The 28,000-nt window shown below is 43.1% G+C and overlaps 1 protein-coding gene and 2 long non-coding RNA genes across 5 annotated transcripts; 1 reads left to right on the plus strand and 2 right to left on the minus strand.

Moving 5' to 3' along the window:
* Positions 1-1,714: 1,714 nt before the first annotated feature.
* On the minus strand, positions 1,715-9,241 carry LOC309696920. Of its 3 annotated transcripts, XR_014273699.1 has the most exons (4): positions 8,973-9,241; positions 8,349-8,435; positions 6,901-6,980; positions 1,715-1,802 (listed from the first exon to the last, which is right to left on the minus strand). It is a non-coding gene; the product is annotated as an uncharacterized lncRNA (long non-coding RNA). The 3 variants fall into 3 exon arrangements; XR_014273700.1 differs by lacking the exon at positions 8,973-9,241 and having other exon boundaries at positions 8,349-8,966; XR_014273701.1 differs by lacking the exons at positions 8,349-8,435; positions 8,973-9,241 and adding an exon at positions 7,297-7,355.
* Positions 7,508-11,224, plus strand: LOC309696921. Its single transcript, XR_014273702.1, has 3 exons — positions 7,508-8,176; positions 9,447-10,409; positions 10,690-11,224. It is a non-coding gene; the product is annotated as an uncharacterized lncRNA (long non-coding RNA).
* Positions 11,225-22,409: 11,185 nt separating this feature from the next.
* Positions 22,410-27,789, minus strand: LOC309697891 (kelch-like protein 10; the record flags this gene model as incomplete). The annotated part of the gene is made up of 5 exons (XM_082520099.1): positions 22,410-22,804; positions 24,171-24,320; positions 25,040-25,654; positions 26,067-26,550; positions 27,638-27,789. The coding sequence occupies 5 exons, from the start codon at positions 27,787-27,789 to the stop codon at positions 22,442-22,444; spliced, it is 1,764 nt and encodes a 587-aa protein (XP_082376225.1). The 3' UTR covers positions 22,410-22,441.
* Positions 27,790-28,000: the final 211 nt, after the last annotated feature.

A 28,000-nucleotide genomic window follows, 5' to 3' on the forward strand; every position in this document is an offset into this window, starting at 1 on the left:
ATGAGTTCTTAGCCAGATCTCGATCTGATAATGTGTAGCTTGCTCATCAGCTCAGAAGAGACTGCAACGCAACCTCACACAGTGGTTGCGTGCTTTGCCCCACAGTGGCAAAGACTTGCACTTTCATATTCAATTCAGCGTCTCCATCATGTACCTTTAGATGTTACATACAGGGTTCAGCATATTAGTTGGCCTTCTCCACATGCTCTTCAAGGCTGTTGTGTTTTCTGAAAACTTCTAACATTTGAATTTCTTCCATTTATAAGCCTGCGATTAACTGCACGGCTCAGCTCCGCGTGAAACCCGCGCAGCTAAGGAGCCGTCGCTCTCTTTTATTTAAATACTTTGCGCTGCCAGGAGCAAAGTCCAGCATAAACGTCTGTCACCCTCTGACGCACTCTTGGTTGCTTAGGAACCCATGATAACAACAACAGCCTGTGTCACAGACCACGTGTTCTGCTCCGCACCCACTCACACAAACACACTCAAACACAACAATAACAACACAAAATAGGCCTACTCCAGACTCACACCCCATAGAAAATCTGTGGCGGGAGTTGAAAGTCCGTGTTGCTCGGCGACAGCCCCAAAACATCACTGCTCTCGAGAAGATCTGCATGGAGGAATGGGCCAAAATACCAGCTACTGTGTGTGCAAACCTGGTAAAGACCTATAGTAAACGTTTGACCTCTGTTATTGCCAACAAAGGTTATGTTACAAAGTATTGAGTTGTATTTTTGTTATTGACCAAATACTTATTTTCCACCCTGATATACGAATAAATTCTTTACAAATCCTACCATGTGGATTCATGGATTTTTTTTTCACATTCTGTCTCTCACAGTTGAAGTGTACCTCTGGTGCAAGTTACTGACTTCTGTCATCATTTTAAGTGGGGGAACTTGCACAATCGGTGGGTGACTAAATACTTTTTTGCCCCACTGTATTTCTAAGCATAAATGAGAATCAACAATACAAAACCTAACAGTAGGCATGAACAATGTCATGCCTACTTGGCTGCTCTTAGATCCACTAGCCACTAACCATTACTGTTATGAGTTGCATCCTTCTCCCATATGGTCTTCCAGTATTGCTCCTTCTCCAGCCTGGGTGATGCTGTTCTCATGTTGTTCCCCTGCCATGGGGGATGGGTCTGTGGAGAACAGCTGGTTGATTCTCCTGCCTTCTATCTCTCTGGTGTACCTCTTCATCTTCATGCGGCTTCCCAAGGCTGTGAGTCGTTGCTTGGCAGTTTCCATGGCCTCTGGTATGGACAGCTTGCTGTACGTCTTAGGCACCCTCTTCATCGCACCTTTCTGCAGTTCCGATAGTTGGCAAACTTCCCTTCATGCTACCTTGATCTTGGCCTCTAGTCTCCTTCTCCATGGAGGGTACTGCTTCTTGTGGCTGTTCAACTTGTAGCTATGCATCTCACAGATCACTGCTGCCGTGGTATAGATCAGCTGGTTAGTCTCGTTAATGGTGGTGCTACGTATGGTCCATAGTGCTGCATTCACATCATCTAGTAGATCTTCTGAGGGTACTTCACGTAGACTTGGTAACCGGCTACAAAAGATTTCAAGCTTCGCCATCATCCTATCTTTCAGGTCAGCTCCTCCTCTTGCACTCAACGATCCCTCTTCCATCGCACTTGGGGCTTGGTACCTAATTTCAGGGGCGGGGTTGAAATTAGGTACCAAGCCTAATTTCAACCCCTGGATGTTGCTGGTCAGAGTCCACACATTAGCAGAGTGCTTCTTGGTCCCACTGACCCATGTGGACAGCGACTGTGGAGAACTGTTCTGGAAAACAGAGAATCAGAATCAGAATCAGAATGGGTTTATTGCCAGATGTTGAGGTTTACAACATTAGGAAATTGCTGCGGTGCTTCAGTGCAGACAATAAGAATTAAAGTGCTATGTAGAAAGAAAGATATGTGCATGAGATATACATGAGATATATACATGAGAATAAGAATTATGAGTGCTACGTAGAAAGATATATACATGAGTGCAGGTGGTGATCAGTGCCAGACATATATACATGAGAGTAAGGATTATGAGTGCTACGTAGAAAGATATATACATGAGTGCAGGTGGTGATCAGTGCCAGACATGAAATGATGCAGTGACACAGCGTAGGGTCATGTGTTAGTGGCGGGGACAGTCATGTGGTTATTGTTCATGTGTCCCACAGCAGAGGGGAAGAAACTGTTCTTGTGGCGAGAGGTTCTGGTGCGAATGGACCGGAGCCTCCTGCCTGAGGGGAGCAGGTCAAACAGACTGTGTCCAGGGTGAGAAGGGTCAGCTGAGATCCGGGCTGCACGCCGCAGAGTCCTGGAGGTGTACAGGTCCTGCAGAGATGGGAGTCTGCAGCCAATCACCTTCTCAGCAGAGCGCACAACACGCTGCAGTCTCTGTTTGTCCCTGATAGTGGCTCCGGCGTACCACACGGTGATGGAGGAGGTGAGGATGGACTCGATGATTGCAGTGTAGAATTGCATCATCGTCCGTGTTGGCAGGTTGAATTTCTTCAGCTGCCTCAGGAAGTACATCCTCTGCTGGGCTTTCTTGATGACGGAGGTGATGGTGGGCTCCCACTTCAGGTCCTGGGTGATGGTGGTACCCAGGAAGCGGAATGAGTCCACAGAGGTGATGGGGGTGTCAGTCAGGATGATGGGGGGGAGTGGGGCTGTGTGCTTCCTGAAGTCCACAATAATCTCCACTGTCTTCTGGGCATTCAGCACCAGGTTGTTGTGGCTGCACCAAGACACCAGACGTTCAACCTCCCTCCTGTAGGCAGACTCATCCCCGTCAGAGATGAGCCCAATGACGGTGGTGTCATCTGCGAACTTGATTAGCTTGACAGACTGGTGGGTGGAGGTGCAGAAGTTGGTGTACAGGGAGAAGAGCAGAGGAGAAAGAACACAGCCCTGAGGGGAGCCGGTGCTGATGGTCCGGGAGTCCGAGACATTCTTTCCCAGCCTCACGTGCTGCTTCCTGTCCGTCAGGAAGTCAGTGATCCACCGGCAGATGGGATCAGGCACATTCATCTGGGAAAGCTTGCCTCGGAGATGGTCTGGAAGGATGGTGTTGAAGGCAGAGCTGAAGTCCACAAACAGGATCCTGGCGTAGGTTCCTGGGGAGTCCAGATGCTGCAGGATGAAGTGTAGGGCCATGTTGATGGCGTCGTCTACAGACCTGTTGGCTCTATATGCAAACTGCAGGGGGTCCAGGAGGGGGGCCGTGAGGGTCTTGAGATGGGAGAGAACTAGGCGCTCAAATGACTTCATGACCACAGATGTCAGAGCCACGGGTCTGTAGTCATTTAGTCCAGTGATCCTAGATTTCTTGGGGACAGGGATTATGGTGGAGGACTTGAAGCAGGCAGGCACATGACATGCCTGCAGTGAGGAGTTGAAGATCCCAGAAAACACTGGGGCCAGCTCATTTGCACAGTGTCTGAGGGTGGCAGGAGACACACCGTCTGGGCCGGGAGCTTTCCGAGCATTCAGACTCCTAAACTGCTTCCTCACATCTGCTTCATGAATATGAAGAGTTGTGGTCGGAGGAGGTGGTGTGAAATCCTCTTTTGTGTGGGGTGAGGGGGCGGGTGTTGCAGGTAAACAGTTTGAAGGTGGTGATGGCTCTATGGAGGGGGGAGAGGTGGGGGAATGAGTGTCCAAAGTGCCTCTATTGTTGGGGTCGTTGGAGGTGTGAAGGCTGCCTGATGGCTCGTCAAAACGACAGTAGAAGTCGTTGAGGGTGTTGGCTAAGAGCAAGTCATCAGTGGAGTGGGGGGTTTTAGGCTTGTAGTTTGTAATATTCCTAAAACCTTTCCACACAGAGGCCGAGTCATTCTCTGAGATCTGCTGCTGCATCTTCTCAGAGTGCTGATGTTTGGCAATGTCCACTTCCTTAGTGAACCTGTACTTGGCCTCTCTGTAGCAGTCCCTGTCTCCGCTTCTGAACGCCTTACTCTTTTCCAGCCACAGCTTTTTGAGTTTAGGAGTAAACCAGGGTTTGTCATTGTTATAACTCACCCTGGTGCGTGATGGCACAATGCTGTCCTCACAGAAGTGGATATAGGAGGTGACAGTGTCCGTAAACTCGTCCAAGCTGTTAGAAGCAGCCTTCATTGTGTCCCAGTCTGTGGTCTCCAAACACGTGCGAAGCTCCTCCACAGCCTCGTTGCTCCACAGTTTTTTGGTCCTCACGACAGGTTTGGAGAGCTTCAGCCTCTGGCTGTACGCGGGGATTAGGTGGATCATGACGTGGTCAGAAAGTCCGAGTGAAGCGCGCGGCACCGCGCGATAGGCCCCGCTGATCGTGCTGTAGCAGTGGTCCAATGTCCTCTCCTCTCTGGTCGGGCATTTAATATACTGTTTGTATTTTGGAAGCTCATGGCTCAGATTGGCTTTGTTAAAGTCCCCAAGAGCAATGATGAGAGAGTCCGGGTATGTCCGCTCCGTGTGGAGAATCTGCTCTGCGAGTGCGCACTGAGCTGCTTGCGCATCCGCGTCTGGCGGGATGTAAACAGCGGCCAGGATGAATGAAGCAAACTCCCGCGGAGAATAAAACGGTTTGCAGTGAATAAAAAGATATTCCAGAGAGGGAGAGCAGTGCTGGGCAATCACTGTTACATCTGTGCACCAGCCACTATTGATGTAGAAGCAGACACCTCCACCTTTGGTTTTACCGGAGAGAGCGGCCTGCCGGTCCGCGCGCAGCAGATGAAAGCCCTCCAGCTTGAGCGCGCAGTCCGGGATGTCCTCACTGAGCCACGACTCCGTAAAACATAAGACACAGGAGGAGGCAAAGTCTCTGTTCATGCTTCTCATCAGGGCCAGTTCGTCTATCTTATTCCAGAGTGAGCGTACATTAGAAAGGAAGATCCCAGGAAGGGCCGTTCTCAGTCCGCGTTTCCTCAAACGCACGAGTACGCCGGCTCGCTTACCTCTCTTTCGACGTCTCACTTTCCTGATCAGAGTCAGCAGTAAATCTGCCGCAGATGCGACAAATATTGGAAATAAATCCACAGGCGTTGTAGTCCTGCAGTTAAGGAGCTCTTCTCTGGTGTAAGAATATCCAGAGGAGTGCCCAGACACAGAAGAAATGCACAAAAACAAGACAAAAGTAACGCACTGAAGCACCAGGGCATCCATACGCGGCGCCATCTTGGAGAAGAGAATTAAAATAACAAAAAGTAGCAGCAGTTCAGATCTGATTTAATTTAATTTCCTTCACACAGCACATTCGTCCAGGCTGACAGGTAAACAGAATTAATCTCAGGTAACATGACTCATAGTAGAGATTCAGTAAGAAAGATTGCAGGCTCTAATATTATTACCACACAATCCAAGGACACACCAACAGCTCCGATTTGTAGAACTATTTAAACAAATGTCTTCTGAATATTCAATTCAGGTTCGCAGTGGGAGGGTGGGAGGTGTCGTGGAATTTTTAAAATAAAGTCTGCAACACAGAAAGAGCTGTGATCAAGCTATTTATTACTGCGCCAACACACATCAAACATCACAGTTCAGTCATGTCAGCGCTGCCACAGAAGTGGTGCTCCTACTCCTTTATGCATTCCAAGGAAGAGGGAGGAAGTTACAAACGGATCCTACCACACTTCAACGGATCAATGGTTATGCTGTTTTGTGGCCTTATCAGCACCCGTAAAGGGAGTTGTTTTCTCAAACTGCTGACGCTGAAGTAAGTTCATCTAGTTTTAGAAACTTTCACTGAACAGTAACAGTGTTACAACTAAGCATATGCATAAGCACTTAAATACTTTAAATGAGAATAACAGAAAATTTCTATTACAGAGGCTAGAGCCTGTCCCAGTAGTCATAGGTAGAGCACACCTGGACAGGTCACCAGTCTGTCAGAGGACTAACACAAAGACAGACACCAGAGTAACAAATCTATTTAAAATTAATGTAAGTTTGCTGCAGCTGTATGTATGAACATGTGTTTCTGTGCTCACAGTCCACCTCTCAGGAACCTGCAGTTCACTTTAAGTCTACTTTAAACAAACCTCACAAAAGGCTGATGTGGCTGGATCAGTAGTCTGATTTGAGTACGATACCTTTGGCCAGGGATTACTCTGGTGCATCGCTTCACTGCAGTGTTATGTATTTTCCCCACACCTGAATAAAAAAATACTGATATATACAAATAACAGCTTCAGCTGATGCAGCCTGACTCAATCCTAAATGTTCAGCACACAGAGACACAGAGGTGCCGTTTAAAGTTTAGTGTTAACCTGAGTCACTGATCATTTGCAGTATTACAGAGTCTGGCAGTCTTTGCATGATGTCCACGTCACTGTAAGTTTCTAGCCGACTCTCAGGTGTGACAGGTGTGCCAGCAGGAAAGAGTAATAATAACCTGCATCCTGAGGTTTGTCATGCAGGACTAAAGAAGCCAGGCTTTGTTCACACAGCTAGGATTGTATTTTACACTGACCCTGGGTCAGTATAAGTATCATACAGTTTAAACGAAGCACTGAAACTTGCACATATTTATTATAGATGCACTGAAGCTAATCGAGATATTTGCTGTCAATCTGTGGCTGCGATTATTATTATATATTATTATTATATTACTGGAAACTTTATTAACTAGTAACTTCATCAGTCATGACAGAAGCTAATATTTCTGTGCTAACATCGTTTAAACAGTAACAGCTTTCCTCCAATATAAGCTAACGTTTACACCGTAACTTTAAGCTAGCACCATAAAGACGGTAAAACACGTAATAATATCTACAAATGCATCTTAAAGCTGTTATATTAGCACTCGGTGTATTACTAACATAACCACATTAACATTACTGACACTCGCTGACTTTTAATAGTCATTCTATAAATGCTGTCTGTTTAAATGGTCTTACCTGTACACACTGCATATCCACCGGATTCCAGCCAGAGTGGATTCTGGAGTCTTCCCACGCTCCTGTTAGTGATCCTCCATCTGGATGGATGAGAACAACCTTCTGAACAATCTAGCAGGAAATGGCCCATATCTATGGGACTGATTTGTGCTAATAACGCCCATTGTATGGACTGATAACAGCCGAAGCGGGTGAATAAAGTCACCCAGTAGCTAGCTGTGCCATTACCCAGCATACATCACTCCCTCCATAAATGCAATAAACGATACAAAAGTAATAGCCTATAATTAATTCCTCTGCTGTATCTGCTGTTTTTCAGGTAGTTGTTTACATTATATAATTTATTGTGTTCTGTATACCTCACTACAATGTGATTTGGAAAATGTCTAAATATACCGACAACAGGCACTTCCGCAGCAATCTCTTCAATCGGAGGACCCTTCACGTCAATTCCCGACGTGAGGGGCCTGTGCGTCCATAAGTGAAGCAGAGGGATAGTGATGGGCAGATGAAGCCTCATGAAGCACTGAAGCTTTTCATCCAATTGGTTCACCTCAACGCGAAGCTTCTTGAAGCTTCATTTGCTCTAGCAGGACACCTACTGGACGTAAAAATATTAGTTGGCATGAATTTGAAGAGTGTGGCATTTTGCACACAGCCTGTAAATGTCAACAACAAAAGGAGTGTGTAAAACATCTATATTGTAGTGATGGCAGTATACTGTGTATATTTATGCTGGCAGTATGGAAAATGATTATTTGCGGCAAAGTTCGAACCGCTTCCTGAACCAGTCACGTGGTACAGCCGGGCAGCGAGGCTTCGGACGTCATCATTTTCAGCTCCTCCCATAAATGAAGCAAGCCTCGATACGCATGGCGGCGGGGGGCGTGGCCCGCCTCCTGTGACATCAAGGTCCAAAGCCCTATTCGGCTTACAGGATGATGACATCACATATATTTAGAATCTTACAACAAATTTGGTCCTATGATGCTTTAATCCGTTGATCCGCAAAAGTCTATAAATAGGGGTGAAGAGCAATGACTTTTAGTTAATTAATTGCAGCATTTATGTTAGCAGAATTGAAACGTTCACCAAAGAGGTATTTTGAAACACCTGGATCCTTTTTGGAGTAGCTGTTTACAGATTCCAACATGTCTCAGAGGAAACAACCCTACAGATTTCTAAGGTAAGTTTTCTTTCTTTTTTTCTGTTTTTAGGTTGTTCACTGACAGAATAAGAATCACACAAGCTCACCTCTAGCCAGCTGCCCTGCATGGTTTGAAGCAAAGTTTTCTTCTATTTGATCTCAAAAAGCTCCTAAAACAGTCAGTGATCACCGTTGACCTCCCTCGGCTTTTATTACCGCTAATCATTTATTTAAGCTCAGTTTTTAAAACCTTAGGATGTAACTACAACCCAGCCCATGCAGCAGTATATGAATGACTAACCTCGTATTGTGGATGGATTATCTCAGTTGTTCTCCTGGCTGAAGTTTGGTCCTTTTACAGCATCCTGCCATGCGATTACATTTGTTCCTGACCACCGAGAACGCTCACATTAACTTTTATCGAGTGGAAAAAAAGTTAGCTTGTTTATATTATGCTAACATAGCTGTGTCGCTAGCGGTCACGTAGCACATCATTATATACCAGCTAGCCCAACTTCAGTCACCCTACAAACGTCACTGCTGTTTAGTTTTCTGTCTTCATTTATGCTGGAAGTGATAGCAGAGTTGTACGTTTTAATTTGTTTCCAAAACCCCGCAGTCAGGACATGCTATATTGTATTTAGATAGAAGCTAGCGAGCTAACTCCCTGCTAACTTCTAACTCCGTTAAATGTCATAAATTCCGCTTTCATGGATGCCTGGATGTTAAACTCAATTGTTACACCTGGTAGAGCAGAACGCTGATCATTTTATTAAAGATGAAAGACTTTAGACAGTTTTTCAACTCTCAGTAATGCCATAGTGATCGTTTGATATATGGACCTGCAGCGGAGTTTAGACCCAGACACGGCTAGTGACGTCAGACTGAACAACCGGATAGTGATATGAATTAATTTAGAACTCACTGGAGAGAAAATGCCACGAGCAAATCAACAAAAAGCTGGGGATTGCACATGACTGGCATCTTTGTTTGGTGATATCGGATACACGTTGCCGCCAGGATGGAAAACGATGAAAAGATAGCCCATTATCCAGGTTCTTGCCTTCACGATCATGAGATCTAACGTTGCAACCAACTACAAAACAAGTACGAACCATAGCTGAAGCTGTATCCTTTGTCTGGCCTACTGTCATGGCGGCGGGGGGCGTGGCCCGCCTCCTGTGACATCAAGGTCCAAAGCCCTATTCGGCTTACAGGATGATGACGTCACATATATTTAGAATCTTACAACAAATTTGGTCCTATGATGCTATGACATGGTTATATATTTACATGTAGGTAATGTCCTCAAGTTCTGTATAACCACTTTTTCCTCTCTCTGTGTTTGTTTCTCGTTCATTGTTGTGTGTGTTTGTGTGCATTTGTCTCTTTCAAACAGGTGCCGGTCCTCACCTCTGCAGTGCTGCCGTCTCCTGTAGCGCTGCATGGTTCTAAGCTAAGTTTCCTTTCCTTTTTCTGTTCTCTCAGATTTGTCCTCAGGTTTGAAGTGTCTGTGTTGTGCAGCTGGTCTGGTCTGTCTCTAGACAGTTCAGGCTGCACCACTAGTTAAATGGTGGAGGCTCACAGCGACATACTCAACACAAGTTTCTGAACTCTGCATGAGGGTTTCTCCGACGAAGTGAGGGCCGTGAGGCACAGCTCCCCGTCCCCCGGTGACCCTGCTAGGTCCACCTTCTTAGGGAAACCCTCTGCAGAGGAGCTGACAGAGCCAGGAACTTGTGAGTTGTGTGTGTCCACTCAGGCATCATTCATGCTTGTTCTGTAGGCAGTTCCTGTCAGAAGGAGGAGGCGCAGCAGGAGCGTCGGGGGGCGGAAGACGGTGCCTCAGTGCCTCTCTCCTTCTGACATTGTTAAAGAAAACACAACAAATTTATAATTATTTAGATATTTACATGTAGGTAATGTCCTCAAGTTCTGTATAACCACTTTTTCCTCTCTCTGTGTTTGTTTCTCGTTCGTTGTTGTGTGTGTTTGTGTGCATTTGTCTCTTTCAAACAGGTGCCGGTCCTCACCTCTGCAGTGCTGCCGTCTCCTGTAGCGCTGCATGGTTCTAAGCTAAGTTTCCTTTCCTTTTTCTGTTCTCTTAGATTTGTCCTCAGGTTTGAAGTGTCTGTGTTGTGCAGCTGGTCTGGTCTGTCTCTAGACAGTTCAGGCTTCACCCACTAGTTAAATGGTGGAGGCTCACAGCGATATACTCAACACACAAGTTTCTGAACTCTGCATGAGGGTTTCTCCGACGAAGTGAGGGCCGTGAGGCACAGCTCCCCGTCCCCCGGTGACCCTGCTAGGTCCACCTTCTTAGGGAAATCCTCTGCAGAGGAGCTGACAGAGCCAGGAACTTGTGAGTTGTGTGTGTCCACTCAGGCATCATTCATGCTTGTTCTGTAGGCAGTTCCTGTCAGAAGGAGGAGGCGCAGCAGGAGCGTCGGGGGGTGGAAGACGGTGCCTCAGTGCCTCTCTCCTTCTGACATTGTTAAAGAAAACACAACAAATTTATAATTATTTAGATATTTACATGTAGGTAATGTCCTCAAGTTCTGTATAACCACTTTGTCCTCTCTCTGTGTTTGTTTCTCGTTCGTTGTTGTGTGTGTTTGTGTGCATTTGTCTCTTTCAAACAGGTGCCGGTCCTCACCTCTGCAGTGCTGCCGTCTCCTGTAGCGCTGCATGGTTCTAAGCTAAGTTTCCTTTCCTTTTTCTGTTCTCTTAGATTTGTCCTCAGGTTTGAAGTGTCTGTGTTGTGCAGCTGGTCTGGTCTGTCTCTAGACAGTTCAGGCTGCACCACTAGTTAAATGGTGGAGGCTCACAGCGACATACTCAACACACAAGTTTCTGAACTCTGCATGAGGGTTTCTCCGACGAAGTGAGGGCCGTGAGGCACAGCTCCCCGTCCCCCGGTGACCCTGCTAGGTCCACCTTCTTAGGGAAACCCTCTGCAGAGGAGCTGACAGAGCCAGGAACTTGTGAGTTGCGTGTGTCCACTCAGGCATCATTCATGCTTGTTCTGTAGGCAGTTCCTGTCAGAAGGAGGAGGCGCAGCAGGAGCGTCGGGGGGCGGAAGACGGTGCCTCAGTGCCTCTCTCCTTCTGACATTGTTAAAGAAAACACAACAAATTTATAATTATTTAGATAGTTACATGTAGGTAATGTCCTCAAGTTCTGTATATATTTACATTTAAAGGATGATCATGGTGTTGATGATGGCGTTAAGCCAGAGGACAGTGTTTCAAATGTTGTTGGTAAATCTTCAGTCACTAAAAGCTCATCTAGTGGTAAAGTGAGCACAACTTCTTCTGCCAAAATCAAAGCAAAAGCAGAAAAGGCAGCATTACTCGCTTGTATGGCAGTCTTAAAAGAGAAGCATGCTTTGGAGGAGCAAGAGCTAAAGCTAAGGAGGAAACGTGAACAGCTTGAGCTTGAAGCGCTGCTTTCTGCCTCTTCTGCAAATTTAGCTGTTCTCCAAGCTGCTGAAGTTCAAAGTATATCTAACATATCGTCCAATGCTATGAATTCATATTATGAAAGGGAAATCAAGAAAACAGCTGCTTCAGCCACAGTCAAGCCTAGTACACCAGTCAATGAAGATAAACCTGCAGTGCAAATAGTACAGACTGAAAGCAACATATCTGCAATGATCCTGCCAGGAACGGAAATTGAAGGTGAGCCACAAGCTGAAACGGTCATCACAATGCAATTTCACAATGTGGATCCTCCATCGCCCAGGTCAATTCCTACAGCGGCAGAAGGACGGTTGGAGGACATTTGTACCATTTTACAAAGACAAAATGAAATAACTGCAACCCTTGTTCAGCATCAGCGTGCATCGTCATTACCATCCAGGAAAATACCTGTATTCGATGGTGATCCTCTTCAGTATATCTCTTTCATTAATGCGTTTGAACAAGGAGTGGAAGAAAAGGCCAATAAGAGGGACTGCTTGTATTATTTGGAGCAGTTTACAACAGGACAGCCGAGAGAGCTGGTACGCAGTTGTCAACATATGGCTGCAGGACAAGGCTATATACAAGCAAAGCAACTGCTCAAAGAACACTTTGGAAATGAATATAAAATTGCAACTGCTTATATTGACAAGGCGTTATCTTGGCCTGCAATTAAAAATGAAGATGTGAAATCATTGCAAGCATATTCTCTTTTCTTACGTGGGAGTTGTAATGTCATGGAAACATTGCAACATATGCAGGAACTGGACATGCCAGTGAACATGAAAATCATTTTGTGCAAGTTGCCATATAAAATGAGAGAGAAATGGAGAGCGTTCGCATATGATATATTGGAAACCTCTAAACACAGAGCTCAGTTTGAAGATTTGGTTGCATTTATTGAAAAGCAGGTGAAAATTCTTTCAGATCCTTTGTTTGGGGACATTCAGAATGTAACGTCAACAATCCCTGTCTCAAAGGTTGACAACAGACTGAAGTCACAACCAAGCAAACAAATTAAAGGGAACAGCTTTGCTGCTACAGCCACACCCATGATCATGAAAAAAACCTACAGTACGGAAAGGCTGATTACTACAACAAGCCATGACTTTACAGTAGAGATGGACCGATCCGATATTACGTATCGGTCCGATACTGACCTAAATTACTGGATCGGATATCGGAGAAAAATAAAAAATGTAATCCGATCCATTAAATATCACGAAAGCACCTCACAAAACTTGCAACACGCCGTAACTCACCTCAGAACGTTAGCACGTCTGAGCAGTATGCCTCACGTGATAGAGCGGCTGTGGCATGCGGGACCTGTCGGTGCTCTGGATAGCATTTGGAGCTTCGCTAGCAACCCGGCATTTCATCTCCGACAAAGTTATCCCCGAGAGAAGTAAAGCAAGTGTGTAAGTCCATCTCTGAATGTTTGTAAAGCATTCCTGCGTTAAGCTTAACAAACGATATATGGAGCGACTGCCTCTTCTTGCTGCTACTTCAATCATGAAACTGCTTAACGATCAGCTGATCAGCTTTTCTGTCGTGAGTCCGTGTCTCTAGTTTGCTTTTGGCCCACTTTGCACCAGAAAGAGGAAACCAGCGGCTGAACAACAGCAGCACGTTTAAGCTTGATCAGCTGTTGTTAGAATGTATTTAATATTACTTTCTACTCCAGGATCTTTTTCTACGTAGCTGACGCTGGTAACTGTGCAGGGGCGGATCTAGCAAAGTTTAGCCAGGGGGGCCGATAGGGCATTAACAGGGAAAAGGGGGCACAAAGACATACTTTTCTTTCTTATTCTCATTTAAAATGTCTAGCTTTTAATAAATAATTATCTGACACCCAAAGTTTTAATTTGATGCAAAATGAATAGAAGTCCATTACTGTATATAGTAACTATTAAGTCTAATATATATACCCTAGTAAGCTATAGTACTTTTTCCTTTGGGAAGGTACCATCTGTGCAGTCTGCAATTTTGTTGAAGAAAGATGTTGAATCTATTTAATATTTCTTGAAAAATAATTGATTTCTGTGCATTTTTTTCACACTGCATCAAATTAAGGTTGATTACGTCGATTAAGCATCATGAGGTGGAGCGTGAGGGGTGGTTCCCTATTTTTTATTTATTTATTTTTGTTGTTGCTGGGAGTTGGAACCCTATTAGTTAGGTTGCTTAATATTTATGCTAAGTACTCTTTAAAATACCAGAATAGGGAGGATGGTGTAGGTTTAAGTTTATTAGATTGATTAGTATTGCTGAACTATGAAACATTTTTTTTGCATACAGGTATAACAGAATAGCTTTAGTGTAGTTGTTGTTTTAAACTTGAGTATGAACTTATACAAAATGAAACAACAGTTTCAGCGGAAGAAGCACAGAGACAAAATGCTTTTTCTAAAGGAGAAAGGGCTGTGTTTTGGTTGCTTAGGTGCTGGGCACATAAGCAAGGACTGTGCTAAGCGTTTGATATGTAGAACGTGTGGTAAAGGTCATCCCACTGTCCTCCATATTGATAACGATGGTGTAAGCCCTGAATGCTATGGAGAGCCCTCCTCTTCAAAGAATGTAAAAACTTGTGGTCATACAGGGGCCGGAAGAGAAAGCGGTTTGCTTTCCATTCTGCCAGTTCAAATAAAGTCTGTTAAAGGTAGTCATGTCATACAGACATATGCTTTTTTAGATCCTGGCAGTTCAGCTAGCTTCTGTTCAGAGCACCTCATGCAAAAGCTAAATCTTGTGGGCAAAAGAACTCACTTCCTGTTACAAACGATGGGTCAAGAAAAGGTCGTCTCTGCCCACTCACTTACTGGTCTTGAAGTTTCTGGTTTAGGCAGCAATGCCTTCTATGAACTTCCAGAAATCCTAACACAGGAAAGGATGCCTGTCACCACGGATAACTTTGTAAAGGAAGAAGATCTGATCAGGTGGCCATATCTGTCAAAGGTTCAAATTCCCCACATAATGGCTAATGTGGACCTGCTGATTGGATGCAACGCTCCCAAGTTATTGGAACCATGGGAGGTCATTCATAGCCAGGGGAATGGCCCATATGCTATAAGAACAGCATTGGGCTGGGTCATAAATGGGCCCATGGAAGATGGTAAAAGCAACTTGGACAGCGAGCACCCACCAACAGTTGTAAATAGGATATCTGTTTGTAAGCTGGAGGAGATGCTGAAAAGTCAATATAACTATGACTTTAATGAAAGGGTTACAGAGGAAAAGGGTTTGTCAAGGGAGGACCTTAAGTTCATGAAGATCATGGAAAAATCTGCAACAATGGAAGACGGACACTACTGTTTGAAGTTACCTTTTAAAAAGGATAACATAAAGATGCCAAACAATTTCTCCATAGTTAAACAAAGATTGCAAAGTCTACAACGAAAACTTCTCAACAATGAACAGTTGCATAAAGAATATAAAAACTTTATGGACGAGATGATAAGTAATGGATATGCAGAGCAAATACCTTCACAGCAGCTGTCTTGCGAAAATGGAAAGAAGTGGTACATTCCTCATCACGCAGTTTACCATCCCAGAAAACGATCCATAAGAATTGTATTTGACTGTGGGGCATCATTCCAGGGGACATCATTAAACAAGCAGCTCTTACAAGGTCCTAATCTCACAAGCACATTGCTTGGGGTTTTGCTTAGATTTCGACAGGATCCAGTCGCATTTATGGGTGACATAAAGGCAATGTTTTATCAAGTTAAAGTTGCCAAAGAAGACAGAGACTTTCTGCGTTTTTTATGGTGGCCAGATGGAGATCTGAGCAAGGACATAATTGAGTTTCGCATGACTGTTCATCTGTTCGGTGCAGTATCTTCCCCTAGCTGCGCCAGTTTCGCTTTGAGAAAAACAGCTGAGGACAATAAGACTGAATTCCTAGACAAGGTATGTGAAACGCTGAAAGAGAACTTCTATGTGGACGACTGTTTAAAGAGTGTGGCCTCCACCTCAGATGCTGTCGATTTGGTCAAAGATCTTTCAGCACAGTCAAAGGGGAGGATTTACACTGACCAAGTGGGTCAGTAACAATCGCACCCTGTTGCAAAGTATCTCTGAGGAGCAAAGGGCTAAAGACTTGAAAGAATAAAATCTTGACAGAGACAAACTTCCGGTAGAAAGAGCTCTGGGCTTGCAGTGGTGCGTGGAAACTGATACATTCAACTTCACAATGGATATCCCTCAAAAATCCTGTACTAGGCGTGGAATGTTATCAATATCAAGTTCCATTTACGATCCATTGGGATTTCTTGCACCAGTCCTGCTGCCTGCCAAAGGAATGCAGCAGGAGCTTTGCAAAAGGAAACTGGGATGGGATGAACCAATACCCCAAACCATGTTGCAAAAGTGGAAAGGTTGGCTCAGTGATTTGCAAATGCTTTCCCATTTCAAGGTTAAAAGGTGTATACAACCAAGAGAGTTTGGACCTCTCTCACATGCACAGCTACACCATTTTTCAGATGCTGGTGAATCTTGATATGGAACCGTGTCATATCTGCGCATGCAAGATAATAGGAAATCCATCCACGTCGCGTTCTTGATGGGCAAGGCAAGAGTAACACCTCTAAAACCTGTCACTATTCCACGTCTGGAACTAACAGCTGCTGTAGTTGCCGTCCGAGTGGATCTCATGTTAAGGGCTCAGTTGAGAATGAAACTCGAGCAATCTATATTTTGGACAGATAGTACATCTGTATTAAAATATATAATGAATGAGGATAAATGATTCCTTACCTTTGTGGCAAACAGAGTCTCATTCATTACAACTGCAACTAAACAATCACAATGGAGATATGTAAGCTCGAAGAAAAACCCAGCAGATGATGCTACAAGAGGGCTCAAGGCTGGGAACGTTGTTCATAGCAGCCGCTGGATCGAAGGACCAAGCTTTCTGCAGAAGCCGGAAAGTGATTGGCCAACCAATTTAATGGAATGCTCCTTAGAACCAGAGGACCCTGAAGTCAAAGGTGAGGCCACAGTAAATGTTACTCAGGTAAAAGAATTGCTAGATGCTACATGTCAATTGATGGTGTACTTCTCAGACTGGAGAAGGCTCAAGGTTGCTGTTGCTTGGTTCCTTAGACTGAAGGAAATCCTTCGTTCAATGAGAAATAAGAAAAAAAGACGGCAACCTTACTCAGATAACCCAATTTGTAAAGGTACTACAAAGGAGAAAGTAAAGAAAACGCAACTGTACAGACTATCTTCAAAGGATCTTCTGGAAGCTGAGCTTGCCATTATTAGATTTTGCCAGCAACAACGATTTGGAGAGGAGGTTGCTACGTTGTCAAGTGGGAAAGGTTCTGTGAGCAGGCACAGCTCAATTTATAGATTAGATCCTTATCTTGACGATAAAGGCCTCTTAAGAGTTGGGGGACGACTGACAAAGGGCTCCTTACCAGAAGAAATAAAGCATCCCTTTGTTCTTGCAAAGGATCAACATGTAGCAAGTCTCATCCTAAAGCACATTCATCAACAGCTTGGTCATAGCGGTCGTAACCACACCTTATCCACACTAAGGAGAAGATACTGGATCACAAAGGCCAACTCAGCTGTAAGGAAGGTTATCGCAGAATGTAATTTTTGCAGGAAATATCATGGAAAAGCCTTGGAGCAAAAGATGGCAGATTTACTCAAGGAAAGAATCTTGCCAGATAACCCACCATTCACCAATGTCGGGGTTGATTACTTCGGACCTATTGAAGTGAAAAGAGGACGAGGTACAGCTAAACGCTATGGAGTCATTTTCACCTGTTTAGCCAGCCGAGCAGTGCACTTGGAAGTGGCTAGCTCTCTAAACACAGATGCCTGCATTAATGCTTTGCGTCGTTTTGTGAGTCGAAGAGGTCAAGTCGCTCACATCCAATCGGACAATGGAACCAACTTTGTCGGAGCAGACAGAGAGTTAAGGGAGGCTCTTGAATCGCTGAAACATACCCAAATAGCGGATGCTTTGCGACACATTGGAATAAGATGGAGTTTTAATCCGCCTGGAGCATCACATCATGGTGGAATTTGGGAACGGATAATTCGTATGATCAGAAAGATTCTGAGATCCGTTCTTCAGCAACAACAGTTGGACGACGATGGCTTAAATACGGTTCTATGTGAAATTGAAGCAATTTTAAATGACAGACCCATCACAAAGCTTTCTGATGATCCAAAAGACCTAGAGCCACTTACACCAAATCACATCCTCCTGATGAAAGGAAAACCATCTTTACCACCCGGACTATTTGACCCTCAGGATATGTATCTGAAGAGAAGATGGAAACAGGCTCAGTACATCTCAGACCTTTTTTGGAAACGATGGATACGCGAATACCTGCCTTTGTTACAGGAGAGACAAAAATGGAACCAAAAGAAGAAGAATCTAAAACCTGGAGATATAGTCATTATAATGGATTCTTCTGCACCGCGTGGTTCCTGGCCACTTGGAAGAGTTCTGGAAGCCATTTGTGACAAAAAAGGACTTGTGCGATCTGCACGTTTAAAAACAAAGACTAATATTCTGGAAAGACCTGTAACCAAACTTTGCTTGTTACATGAGACTGTAATCTAAAAGTGTGTTACTTATGTTTATTTATGTGAATGTATAGGTCTAAAGTAGACTGTATTAGTGGCTCCTTATTTTCTTTGTGATTAGAATTGCCATGTCTGATAGCCATTTCAATTAGGGGCCGGGGTGTAGGAGCCATTCTTGGGTTAATACCTTATGTGGTCACTAGAGGTTACCTTTTTCTGTTTTGATTATGTAATGTAAAGGTATTTAAGGTAGACGCACGTAATCGGCGTCAGGTGTGTCATTGAGAAGGCAAACAGTTTGTGACCGTTGCGCTGTTATGCTATGTCGATACGGAATAAAGACCAAAAATGACAAGATACATACTGCTGGATTTATTGGACTGTGAACATTCATGCATACCAGTGACATCGCGTCACCCCCGTTAACGACCACCTCAGTGGCTTCAAGCGTAGGCTTAGCCTCTACACCAAGGAAACTTAAAAACTCCTGAAGACGCCTGGAGACGGAAGAAGCCCCCCCACTCGGAGAAGGAACACCGCTGCGCCTTTTTCTTTTATCAAATCAAATCAAATCACTTTTATTGTCACATCACATGTGCAGGTACATTGGTACAGTACATGTGAGTGAAATTCTTGTGTGCGAGCTTCACAAGCAACAGAGTTGTGCAAATACAATAACGTAAACAAAGCAAAATACAAGGATGGCTAATCTGAAACTAATAAATATATGTACAATATATAATAGTATATGCATTTCTGGATGTGTATACTAAATGTTTTTCTGTGTGTGTGTGTGTGTGTGTATACACATTTTTACAAATTAAATAGAGTAAAAATAAAATAAAATATATAAAAATATACAGAGTTGAGACATGTGCAAAACAGTGGCATTACTGTACAGTGTGTAGTGCATAATGTTGAAGTTCCAGTAGTGAAGCTGAGGTGTCTATGACGTGTTTTAACTTCCCGTTCAGTGTTCTCGTTTCTAAACACTACTTTACCCAGAGTTTGTACAAGGCTTCATTCTCACCCCCGAACAGTTAATAAGGTGATAACGAGCAAAAGAAGTTGATAGAAAAGTTAACATCATTTTATCCGTGAGTAAAAATCAGTGTGTTTGGACTCGCTGGCTGATATTTTAGGGAATCGAGCTCATTCGTTCCCTTGCAGAGAGCTCAGTGTGGTATCATTCATCAGTTCGAGCAGCCAGTTTGGTTCTAAAGAACATGCAGCTGACTGAATGAGGCGTTTCATGATATTTAACCCACCGACAGCATAAAACAGAGTCGTTAGCTGATGAGCAGACTCTGGATTTTCTGTTGTTTGAGACTCGGTCATAGCAGCGTTTCATGTTAAAGTAAAACATGTTAGACTGGACTGACCTTGACCTTTGAGAGGTCAAACTGAAGGAAGCCTTTGTGTTTTACCTTCATTTTTCTGTTTATGAACAAAGACACGAGTCTGCAGAACATATCGTCGATCAGGCCTCTGTTCCCTAGATTTAGACACATTTCACACCCCTTCAGTGAGTCTTGATCATTTCAGCTGTGTTCTGAAATGAGAAACTGAACCCTTGAACACATCAGGGAACTGTTCACAGAGGTCCCAGAGACCTCTATAGGGCCAGAAGTCTTTTACAGACGCAGGGGTCGCCCCCTGGTGGCCTGTAAATGGAGTACAGTTTTTTTGTTTTGTTGCTTCACTTTTCCAACCTGGCAGCTGTGTCAATGTTCTGATGTCTGTGGTCCTTTTTGGCAGTGACGTCATTCCCGAGTTTGTGCATTCCAGCAGGAAAGTCAGAAAAGCAAAGTAAGATGGGATTTATTTTAGCTGCAGCACGTTCATTGATAGAATGTGGTAAGTGCTTAGCATGTGGCTTATATCATGAGTCACAAATACAGGTGAGTGACAGAGCAGATTATGTTTATGTTCTCTGTCACCATCTTGGATTGTTGAGGCTGCCTGCTCTGACTTTCCAAGAAGGAAATACTAGTTGAGGGGGAGTTCCAGATGAAAATTACTACTGGGAGCTCAGGAATTCTGACTTCCGACTCAATCTGGAATGCACCGTAAGCCAAGGGCCAACAAGACAACAGCAGATATTTTGACGTCGCCCCCTGGTGACAGGACAAGGTTACAGCACCATTGTACAACCACACCGCTGCCTTCAGTGACCTTGCTTTTTAGGTGTAACCACTTTTCTGTATCTCTGTTGACACTTAATCGCAAAAAAAAATGTTGTTTGAAGTCAAAATACAAAGAAATTGTGAGCAGTAATCGGCAAAAATAGTCTGATAATTATGGGGCGCCGTTTGTAAACTGAAACATGCTGAAATTAACGGCAACATTTTTCCACATTTAGCTCAAAACCTTACAAAAACATGTTTTTTCAAGTAATTTTTTACAACATTTAGTAAAATATTTGTAACTTTTCATCAAATGTTAAATATTAAATCTAAATGTTAAATATTAAATCTAAATATTATATTTAAATCTAAATGTTAAATGTTAAACCTAAATGTTTAGGCTAATATGCAAATTTATTGTACGAATCAACGGAAATACCAAAATAAAAGCTTCCCGAAAACCTCCGGTGCAAAATTGTGTCTGTTCTCACCCCTCATTTCTCCCCGCCATGTGCTGCTTCACTTCTTGCCTACGAGCATGTCCAGCGATTTTGCTGGACATGCTTGAGGATTTTGTTTAAGTGTGGTAATGAGATGATGATTCTTTTTTCTGTATAGCTGAACAGGCTCTTGAGATCCTACATGTGCTGCCATCACTGTTCCCATCCACCTCTGCTCCTCCAAAGAGGGCACGGGATGCGAGTGAGGCTCTGGTGCATGTCCTTGAGGTGAGTTGTGTAAAATGTAGTAGTTGTTTTTTGTTTTTGTTCTTTTTGGGACAACAGTATTAAAAAATGCTTCTGATGAGTGCCAAAGTATTTTATATTCACATATTATATGTTCTAAGCCTTCAAAAGGCACCTAAAACACATTTTTGGAATGAGGGTTCTCACAGGTTAGATCTCTGTGACCAGTAAATACAAACATGGATGCATTACGTGGTAGCACATTTTTATCACCTCAATGATACCTAATTAAATGTAGCCTTGGTTTTCTGTTTTTCAGGAAGGCTAGACAGATGTGAACAGTAATTCCATCAAGAATAATTAAAAGTAGCAATTTCAGATGTGTTTTCTCAGAACCTCAACTTTTGTTGTAATTTAGCTTTAGTTATGTGTTTGAAACAAAAGTGCATCATCCTTACAAAAGTATGTCTGTGTTATGTGTTAAAGGACCAAGAAGACCCTAATACCTATCTGATGAAACGTCCTCTCTCCTGCCCAGTCCTGATTGTGAGTCCATCCAACTGCATCCTAGCGGTAGGAGATGTGCCAATAACCACATTTCCAAAAGACTTGGTTACCGAGGGTGCTTTATACCTTATGGCCTACTATTACACCCTTCACCTTACATACCCAAAGTGTGTAGCCACTCTGCTTTCCGTCATACAGACGGAGGTTCTCTTGGACAAAATCCATGAGAGAGATCTCACATCATCTTACAAGAAGAGCATGGCTGAGTGGACTGCTTTTATTGGCCAGTAAAGCCAATATGGTCAGATGGACTATAGGAAAGGACTTCCTCTCTCCTTCCACGGCTACTACAGTCCATGTTGGTTGTGATTGATTTTTGTTTGTAATTTGGCCAGGTTAGCCCAGTGTTATAATTAAGGGTGCACGATAATATTGGCTAACATGCCGACATTTTGTGTTTGGTTTGTGCAGTGCAGAGACAGCCTCGCTTTTAGTTAATTTTAAGATTTTTTTTTTTTTTAATCTTGAGTTTAGACAGAAGACTATTCAGAATATAGGCTCTACTGTGAAAGAGTAAATTGACTAAGCTGAGACTGACTAGTTTGGTATAAAAGTAAGAATTGCTTTATTGGGTATTGGCTAGTACAACTGTAAAATATTGGATACATCCTTACTCAAACCTATAGACTGTTACCAGACAGAACCGCAGCTGAAATAACAAGGGAGAGTGAAAACTTCCCTTTATTCTTATGGTGTTTACCTAGCAAGAGTTGAAAAGTCCGACATGCGGCTTATTGTGATCTGGTCACCCTGTGTGCATGTCTGGTATGGCTGCTCAGCAGCCATACATTACAGGGAATGAAAAAATCTTTTCAATTTGTTATTGTTGCAATTGCATTCTCTTAATAAAACCCAGTATCTACAGTGCAGGCTCTCCTACTGAAAGTTTTTGAGATACATACATAAAATGTCCAGTTCACCAGCAGTTTAATGCTCTAAAGATTTATTTCAGTCCTTCATGTTGGAGACTCAGATGTTGACACATGGCAGTACTGCACTTTAAAGATTTTACGTGGACTCTGCTGACTCCATTGCTAATTTCAGAACATTTTCAAGTGGCAGGAAGTCACGAGGAAAGGTGTACTCAGTCAGGTTGGAAAGTCCGGACATCACACAGCAGCTCAAGTCTGTGCGGAAAATATCCATGTCGCACGCCTCATACCACTCATTGGTTAAAGCGGTGTAGTACTCGACGTCCGAAGTGGTGGTGAAGCCGTTGAAACCCCCGACGACAAAGAGGCGATCATCAATTACCTCAATGCCAAAGTTGCTGCGGGGGGTCAGCACAGAGAACACGAGGTTCCACGTGTTGGTATGCGGGTTGTAAGCCTCAGCGGTGCGCAGATAGTTGTTTCCATCGAAGCCACCAACCTAAAAGTAAATACGTGGCTCAAATGATTGAATGTAAGTGTAACCAGCTTCACCGTACCCCTGTAAGAAAATGCACCTGCTATATGTCTTTAGCTGCTTTTGCACAGATACTCCAGAAAGTGACGGAAGAATTAAGTTGCAATATTGTCCAAAGTTGCCCTTAATAGGTAGCAGATACAAGGAAATTGTTTACCTTAGGTGTGATCTGACTACTGGAAATACTCTGATTGGTTTAGGGTTTTACCTGGATAAAGCGAACAGCTACCTGACATATTCTCATGCTGTTATATGGAGTTTACACATAAAAGTTGTTTAAAAAAGGCCCATTAACGTCCCAGTATTTGCATTTTCACAGGCCCGCATTTGTTGGGAATGTCTAGAAAAGATCAGGGTGCAGTGGTGTGTGAAAATGACTTCTGAATTAAAGCCAGCTGTTGTGGAAGTCTGTATGAGACCTTTTTTCACTCAAGCCTCAACTACAGCTATTAAAGTGCTGTTGTCTATTACACCACGCTATTATCAACAAAGATGAATAGCCCTCAACAAAAAGTATTTGTGTTTTCAGTATAAATGTCTTCACAGCTCTTTTGCCTTTAGTCCAAAAAGGAACATTGAGTTCCAGTCCTTTCTTCCTATAACAGATTAAAGTAGCCCTGACAGGCCTTGGTGCCTATAAGCCTGATCAAAGACCCTGAGGTCAGCACCAGGGTAAGGTCACTGCATTCTGCTAATGATAACTTTTCCTTTTTTTGAATAGAGACTTAGTCTGAATAGAAAATAAATACTAAACGGTAGCTAGCTAAATAAAGAAGTGTGTCTCAGAAGGTGAGACTAAAATCTTTGCTTTTTACCAAAGGGTGCAGCTGCAAAACAACTAAATAAGTGGTTTTAAGGCAAATAGCAAGATAAATTTACAGCTAAAAGGCCTACCGTCCCCAGAGGATGAGTTCTAATCACTTGGCTTATTCCCTCATTTTTCTAAAGGTATTGCAGGATAAGTTTGAAATTGTCTCTAACATATGTCCTCTATGGAACGATGAGGATGACAATGTTGGTTTTGAATAAGTATTTCTGTTGTACTGAGTGAAATGTGAAATCATCAAAGACACAACATTTTGGGAATGAGGCACATGAAAAAAAAAAAGAGAGGCAGAAACATCACTAATCAGTTAAATTAATACATAGAATGAGTAAGAATGCCTTCTCTGAACCTGTGGTCAGGATAGGAATCTGATCATTGATAAATACAAAACAAAGTTAGCCAAATTCTGTGTCAGCCAAATCTGTGTTAAGCCTTGCTGATCAAAGCACATTACAGATTTGATTTGTATGTTACGTGAGTGTCAGCACTACTTTGTGGTCTTACTGCAAAGACATGATCCGCATATGCAATGACACCTATCCCGCTGCGGCGGCTGTTCATGGGACTGATTATCGTCCACTGGTTGCTCTCTGGGTTGTAATATTCAGCTGTCTGCAGACACTCGTTGCCATTGAGTCCACCACAAATGTAAATCTGAAAACAAAAAAGGGACATTAAAAATTTTTACATTTCTTAGATTTCAGTTGGAAACAATGTTACCTGTAAGTGAAATGTTTCCACATCATTTGTGAAGTAAGACCGATACTCAGTACCCAAGTGTCCAACTGAAAAATATGACAATTAACAAATGTGTGTGTTTTACAATTTTTTTAATATCTGTTATATTTTAGTTGACAAGTCAACTCAAATAAAGTACTGTACATAAATGCAAAGATGCACTTGTGATCAGTTAGAAACAAAATAGATATATATTAGTATATTTTTCAACTTTTTAAACTATACTTTTAAATTTGAAAACATGAACATAGAAACCAGTTTGTGACCTATCTTGCACCTCGCTTCACTGTAAAAATGTGTATTCCCTGACTGGTTGGCAAGTGGTTGCTGGAGGTTGATGGCTGTCACTACTGTGAAATTGTAACCAGGAAGGTTTTGCACCACAAGCCTCCTTGTGTTTCCTTTGGTCGTAAGCAGACTGTTGAGGTTTGCATGGAGTACTCTGACTTACTGCAAATACTCAAACTATTTGCTGTAGAAATCTGTAGAGTCTTTCATACAACCACTGCCTAACCAGCTGAGGAGTACACATTTTCCCCTAGCAACTGGTTGTTACCAAAGGTTGCTGACAGGTCTCTAGGCCTGTGTGCCTTAGACCCTACTCTATTTCTCTGCTACTGTTTTACTTCACCCACCCGGTTGTTAAGTGTTGTGCAGCTGGCGTGGCTCCTCTGTTCGTGCATCGGTGCAATAAGACTCCACTGGTTGATTTCAGGTTGATAGCGCTCTGCACTGCTGAGTCGTACATGCCCGTCGTGGCCTCCCAGGGCATAGATGAACCCGTTCAACACAGTCACGCTCACATAGCAGCGGCGGGAGTGCATGGGCGCCACCTCATTCCAGGCGTGAGTGGTCAGGTCAAACCTACGGACGCTGTTGAAATGCTCCACCCCGTCGAAGCCACCAACGGAGTAGACGTACCCGTTGAGGAAGGCGGCTCCATGATAAGCACGAGGACACTCGAGGTTGTTCGTTACGTTGACCCAGCGGTTAGCCCGGCAATCGTAGGCCTCGATGCCGTTAGTTGGCTCACCACCACTCCACCCCCCAATGGCCAGCAGGATGGAATGAGGCAGGCGGGGACGAGCAAGAGGGTGATACAAGGCAGACATGAAGGGTCTGCTTCCTAGATCATGTATGTCTAAGATGGCATTACTTATCATGGACAGGCACTCAGAATTGGCCTCCACCAGCTCACTAGACAGCACATTGTCCTTTAGGTAGTCTGACGTCATCAATCCCAGTCGGACCTATAGAGAGATGACTGAAGAGAATGTGACTATGAATTTCAACTACATCAGTTTTAGTAAACTCAAGCTTCTTTAGGATAATGCTCCTAATGTTGTTTAATTTTCTTATTGCTAGCAAGAGAGCGACCAAAGTCAGACACCATTAGCCTTTTCGTCAACAGGGACAGTTTTTAGTCATAGCCCTAGCAACTATACTTAATAAATATAATTTATTCTATAGTATGTGTGTAGAGATCTGATACGGTTTTAATGCTCTTGAAGAGAATTTCTTAAATGTGGTTTGGCTACACCTGAAAAGAGCAACATCTCAAGATATTAAAGCATCCTTATACCCAGATGGATCGACTCAATCTATGACTTAAATGCTGAAGATTTAAGTCCAAACTAAATGTAGTAATGAAAGTTCATAGACCTTGGACAACAGAGCGGTGAGGTGTTGTTTCCGTTGTACAGGTACATGGCTAATCCACTTTGTAAGCGCTTCATACACAGTGGTCTCCAACTGCACATTGAGGTCCTCTCTATCAAGGATGTCAGCAAGTTCCTCCACAGTTAGCTGCAGGAACTCCTCCTCAAGAACAACCTGCTCAAAGTTACTGATGATGTAGTGGTAGGCCTTGGTGCGTAGTTCGGGTGATAAGCATACTTTTGTGAACTGCCAAATGCCAACGCAGTTCTCTGGGCACAGTTGCTCCCCGAGGAAGTCAGAGCAGAGTTTCACAATGTCCATTGCATTGAATTGATCAGCTGCCATGAGAAGTTCCACTACATTTTCCCCCGTTATGGAAACTGAGCCGGTGTATGCAAAGTTAATGATGAGTGCCATCATCTCAGAAGACAAGCCAGGTATGTTGAAGACCTGTTTGTCTGGGTCGCTGCAGTGGGTGAAAAGAGCCCTGAGGGTAGAGATGGAGACAGAGTAGAGAATATTAAAAGGTGTGGAGGCAACAAGATAATAAACTATGTCATGCACAAGTACTCCAAGTAACTCCAAAACAGAGTTTGTACATGTTTAGTGCACTTGATTGTTGGGTTTTCAATGTCTTTATTACATTGGCAGCATGTTTATGAAGCTATTGCCAAACACAATGCAGTCCCACACCATGACAGAGCCTCCACCGTGCTTTAAAGTTAACTCTAAACACTCACTGTTGTACCTCTATGACAAATATTGAAATCAACTCCATAGGGCCAGTTTACCCTGATATTTAGTCTAGTTATTGCGTAATTTGGCATACCTCAGTCTGTTTCCTTTCCTTATGGAAGTTCCAGTGCATGTTGCTTAATTACAGTCTCTGTTTCCCTTCCACAACCATTTCTTTTCTTTTTTTTTCTTAACATTTATTTATTGGTTTTAACAGGTTTTACATGAACCATGAAACCATTTCTGATGAGGATGAGGAAACCATTCCTCTGAAAATGATCGGGTACAAGCACTGGACTAAAAAGGGTGAAAAATGTCCAAACGAAACCTTTATAAGTCTTCAAAAAAACACAGAACTATTGCTCAAGTGGACTTTTAAAAAATCATCTGTTTCAAAGCAAAATATAAAAAAATGAGAGGCAACTCAAAACTTTTGCTCAGTGTATAACTGTATAACACAGTTCAACCTTTTTAGTATCAGGAAGTCTGGTGTGTCTTACTGTCTCAATAACAGTGGGGAAGATATTAATGTAACTTAATAAAACACTTCAATTAGACTTCACACAATCACCAAGTGATTCACAGTGCTTTTTAAATGGCACATTTACTGAAGTGGAATCTGGAGCTCTGTGAAGGTAATGATGAAATCTGCAAATGTTTGCATTATGTTTTGGGTGTATCTGTCAGTTGACCGTGACAAAGTCTTTCTATCAGAAAAGTTTTATGATTCAACCTGTTCCTTTTGGTTGGCACTGTTTCACCAACTAAGACCATGAATTACATTTTTCACAGGTATAAATCAGTCAACTGTCCTTCACATTATCAGGTAAGCAACTCACCTGAAGTACGGCGTACAGTTACATAGGATGATCCTGTGGACCGGAAATTCAACATCCTCCACTTTGATGATTGCATCACAAAATTGTCCCTCCAAACAGAGTTCATTATTTACTGAGCTCGACTTGTATGGCAGCTGGCCTTCTTCACTCATCTTGAGTTTTGTGACTGCTTTTCTTAGTTTTTTTGTCTGCAGTTTGTCTTGAAGTGTTCAAAATCAAACCTAACTGTGGAATTTGGGGAATGGAGCCCATGACATCATCATGACTTGGCAACTGTTGCCATGAATTGTTTTGAAATGTATATTTACATTGTTTTAATGAACCTTTCATTACATAAAAAAAAGCTTTGTTTTGATTTGATTT

Source organism: Aulonocara stuartgranti (genome assembly GCF_965226115.1).
Source record: "Aulonocara stuartgranti genome assembly, chromosome: 20".
Taxonomy (NCBI): domain Eukaryota; kingdom Metazoa; phylum Chordata; class Actinopteri; order Cichliformes; family Cichlidae; genus Aulonocara; species Aulonocara stuartgranti.